Source organism: Sinocyclocheilus rhinocerous, unplaced genomic scaffold (assembly GCF_001515625.1).
Source record: "Sinocyclocheilus rhinocerous isolate Xijiao unplaced genomic scaffold, SAMN03320098_v1.1 scaffold1393, whole genome shotgun sequence".
NCBI classification, from domain to species: domain Eukaryota; kingdom Metazoa; phylum Chordata; class Actinopteri; order Cypriniformes; family Cyprinidae; genus Sinocyclocheilus; species Sinocyclocheilus rhinocerous.
In genome coordinates this window covers 289,462-293,821 of record NW_015625613.1, presented here as the reverse complement: position 1 = coordinate 293,821, position 4,360 = coordinate 289,462, and the positions used below count along the sequence as shown (strand labels likewise).

Genomic DNA, 4,360 nt, shown 5'->3' with positions numbered 1-4,360 from the left:
CAGAGGTCTTTAATATCTTTATATTTTTTTTTATCTTTATATTACTTTTAAAATATTTAATTATTATAAGTTAAAGTTAAAAAAATATATTTTATCTTAAATTTATATCTTAAGATATTTTTACTGGTACAACATGACAAAAAAGCTAATTAAAAACTCTAAAAAATATAAATTTCCTTGTCAGTATTTTTCTTTCATACTCCAGTAAAATGTCAAAACATCCTTAAAACATGATTTTTACTGTGTACTTACAAAGTAAAATTCATGTTTTCGTATCTTGAATATTTTTAGAATTTATAGAATATTTTCATCTTAGAATTTTTCTTAGCTCATTTTTTATAGTTTTTTCTTCCTTTAAGCATAAATCAACATGCATGTGTAGATTTGTATCTATCTATCTATCTATCTATCTAAAATGAAAATATTATTAAGATATATTGTCAGAAGCATTTAATCTTTATATATATATATCTCCACAACATTAGGGTGAACGTTTGAGTCATGCGGTTGGATGCGCCTTTGCTGCTTGTCTTGAGCGGAAGCAACGCAGAGAGAAGGAGTGTGGGGTCACAGCTTCCTTCGATGCAAGCCGCACATCGTTTGTGAGGGAAGGCTCCTTCCGCGTCTCCTCAGCTGGACAGCAGAGTGACCGAGAGGACATCATGAAACAACTGCAGGACAAAAAGAAAGGTCAGTCTCATTACAATCACTCTCAAACACCATGGGCTTTCTTTGTGAAAAATGATTCTTATTAGTGAGCGTGCCTCTCTGCAGAAGTGTGTGGAATTTCTGCAATGCCGCCTGGAAATGCATCTCCTCCAGAAGGAGCGGCGTCACCGGGGGAGCGAGCGGAGCCAGGCGGGCCTCACGCCATCCCGCGCCGCCACGCTCCTATCGAGCAGTTGGTGCGGCAGGGCTCTTTCCGCGGCTTTCCACAACTCAGCCAGAAGAACTCACCTTTCAAACGGCAGCTCTCCCTACGCTTGAATGATCTCCCATCAACCCTGCAGCGCAAGACGGACTTCCAGACCAAGAACCCAGGTTAGATGTTTTTGTGTACTCAAGCAGCGTAAGTGTAATGGAACCGTAATGTTGACCCAGTACCCATGTGATAGTACTGACTGCAGTTCATGTGTACTGTGCGTCATCAACCAGAGGACTTTGACATTTCAAATGTATCTCATGTTGAGCCTGCAAACAAATAAGTAGTACAAAAGCATTCTATTTCCACTGAAACCTTATGATTGTACCCATAAAATCATTTGAGCGTGTATTCCAGACCATAAACTGCTGCATTTACCTGTAGATATGTGATGTACAGGTACTTTCCATTGATCCTTTCTAGTGTAGTGCTCTATAAATAACATGTTTTGCATTTGCAATATTGAGCTTCTGTCTGAGCTCTAGCTTAATCCCTTAGACTAGATTCTAAAAGGGGAATTATGGGTCGTATGTGTTTTTTATGGGTCATATGTTTTATGTTTGGCTGGGTTTATTCATGAACAATGTAAATGAATATGTAGGAAGATTGAGGACAACTTGTTTTATGAGGTAGAAATGTTTTTCTTGTTTTGAGGACTGCAGTACAAACCAGAACGTGATTTTTTTTTTTATTAGAGAAACACCAATATTAAAATTCTGTGTGATGCTGATAATCTGATAATTACTGTCATATTATGGCTGCTAACCACTATGGTTGATATTAAAATTCTGTTCTGTATCGTGTAAAAAAAGTATGGTAAATGGGTCTAAATGTAAAAATAGGGAAAATTAGCATGCACAATTAAAAATCAAATATCATCCAACATATTATGAACCAATATGATAAATAAAATAAAAAATCTGTAATATTGTTTGATAATTGATATGATACACTACTATTAAAAAGTAGGGGGACAGTAAGATTTTGTAATGGTTTTTAAATCAAGGATGCTCACCGTTTATTGATCAAAAATACAGTAAAACTATAATATTTTGAAATATTATTACAGTTTAACTGAATTTTCAGCATCATTACTTCAGTCTTCAGTGTCACATGATCCCTCAGAAATCTAATCTAATCAGAAATCTAAATTCTAATATGCTAATTTGCTGATCAAGATTTTTTTTTTTTTTAAATATTATCAGTGTTGCTTAATATATTTATGGAAACTGTGATACATTTTTCAGGGTTTTTTGATAAATAAACAGTTCAAAATAAACAGTTCTATTATTTCATTTTTTTGTAACATTATAAATGTCAATTTAATGAATCCTTGCTAAAAAAAAAAAAAAAACGTAACAAACCCAAACTATTTAACAATAACGTATTATGCATCTTTACCTTGTATCATAGATCCAGGTTATTTTAGCAAGCAAAATCCCATAAACTGTATACATGGCCCACCGAAATAAGCCAAACAGGTGTGATTGACCTTTTCTATTGGTCTGTGGCAGTTCCAGAGATGGATCTATCAGTGGCAGGAGAGGCGGACAGCATAAATGCTCTGTGCAGCCAAATCAACAGCTCTTTCACCAAACCATCTGAGGATCTGTGTGCCAAAGCCACCAGCAACTGCTTACCGGTTTGCAGCGCTCCACCTGCCATTCCCCCTCCACCTGCTCCACCGCAAGGTAACACAGACGGCACAATCCCACATACAGTGTGGAATAATTAAGATTTTTAAATGTTTTTGAAAGAAGTCTCTAATGCTCACCAAGGCTGCATTTATCTGATTAAAAATACAGTAAAAACGGTAATATTTTGAAATATTATTAACATTTAAAATAACCGTTTTCTATTTGAATATATTTTAAAATGTCATTTATTCCTGTGATGCAAAGCTGTATTTTTTTTGGATTTACATCCATTAATCCAGTACTCAGTGTCACATGATCCTTCGGTTATCATTTTTAATAATGCTTCTTGTTATCAGTGTTGATAATTGTGTTGTTTTTGCTGATTAATTTTTTCAGGATTCTTTAAACGGAGCATTCAAAATAACTGCATTTATTTGAAATATAAATCTTTTGTAACTTTATAACTGTATTACTGTCACTTTTGATCAGTTAAATTAGTCCTTGCTTAAAAAATATTGATATTAATTTATTTTCTTAAATTTTACCCCAGACTTTAAAATTATAGTGTATCACACAGTGTATCCACAAACATATTAAGAAACACAACTGTTTTCAACATTACAATATGTGACCTGTGCTGGCAAAATGAGCCACAGTGAACATTCTCTATTAAAAGACCTACAAAATGATGTATGATTTGTTGGAATCGGACGAAAAAATAGCTGAGCTACACCTGTTTGAATTCGACAGAGTCAGCAAAGTACATTTAGAGAAAAACTGCTTTAAAGTTTTCTGAAGGTTCCAAAGCAAAATCACCTAGCAACATTACATCTTTCCCCCCACTTCTTTTCTTAATAATCATTACTAGATTAATAATCACAATATAGCTATTCTTTATTTTATCTTTGTTGTTATAAATAAGAACCGATGCAAAAAAAGAGCAAATAGAAAGTGTATAGTTTATACATTTTTCCCCTTTACATCTAAACAAAAGCATTCAATTAAGAAAAACAAATAGTAAAATGTAAAATTTACAAATAAATTTACCTTAAACATTACCTTTACATTAAAAATACAATAAATAAATAAATAAATTGATTATTAAAAGCAGTTCAATCAAGAGCAGCGAGTGATTCCCTGTTTTCTTTTATCATTTGATCAACATTAATGAGACAGACGGCCTATATTAAAGGGATAGTTCACCCAAAAATGAAAATTCTGTCATTAATTACTCACCCTCATGTCGTTCCAAACCCGTAAGACCTCCGTTCATCTTTGCAACACAAATTAAGGGCCATTTACACGACAACGTTTTCAGCCAAAAACGGGAAACTTTTTATGCATTTTGCCTATTCATTTACACGATAACAGCGTTTTGGGGATTGAAAACGGGTTTCAAAGTGCAAGTTTTTGAAAACGCCACCATTGTCGTTTCCGTGTAAACACCCAAAACCGGAATCTTTGAAAACGGTGACGTCATGCGCGTGCGTAGTACGTGTTAGGTATGTAGACATGCGCAGTACATGTCGATTTTAAAGGCAAGCACGAACAAACATACACAACAATGGTGGAGTACATGGTACTGTTGTTGCTGCTCAAGAGTTTGCTAACGCTTCTTCAGCAAAGTGTGGATTTACTTCACCAATATTACAACCAACAGCGGAGACGCATCATATACATCATATAATCGTCACTTCCCTACAGGTACTGTTTACTAACAAGGTGACAGAGCCAACTACTGGCCTATCATACATAATACAGCGTTTTTGGCTGTTTTCACGGATATGTGTAAACGCGAATC

The 4,360-nt window shown here is 34.5% G+C and overlaps 1 protein-coding gene across 1 annotated transcript in view; it reads left to right on the top strand.

Annotated features, from left to right (window-relative positions):
- numbl (NUMB like endocytic adaptor protein) overlaps positions 1 to 4,360 on the top strand; it is a 42,596-nt gene that overhangs the window by 30,068 nt on the left and 8,168 nt on the right. Inside the window, exons 6-8 of the mRNA XM_016576290.1 lie at positions 486 to 690; positions 775 to 1,041; positions 2,437 to 2,613. Coding sequence (XP_016431776.1) covers positions 486 to 690; positions 775 to 1,041; positions 2,437 to 2,613 — 649 coding nt within the window. The remainder of the gene's footprint in view (positions 1 to 485; positions 691 to 774; positions 1,042 to 2,436; positions 2,614 to 4,360) is intronic.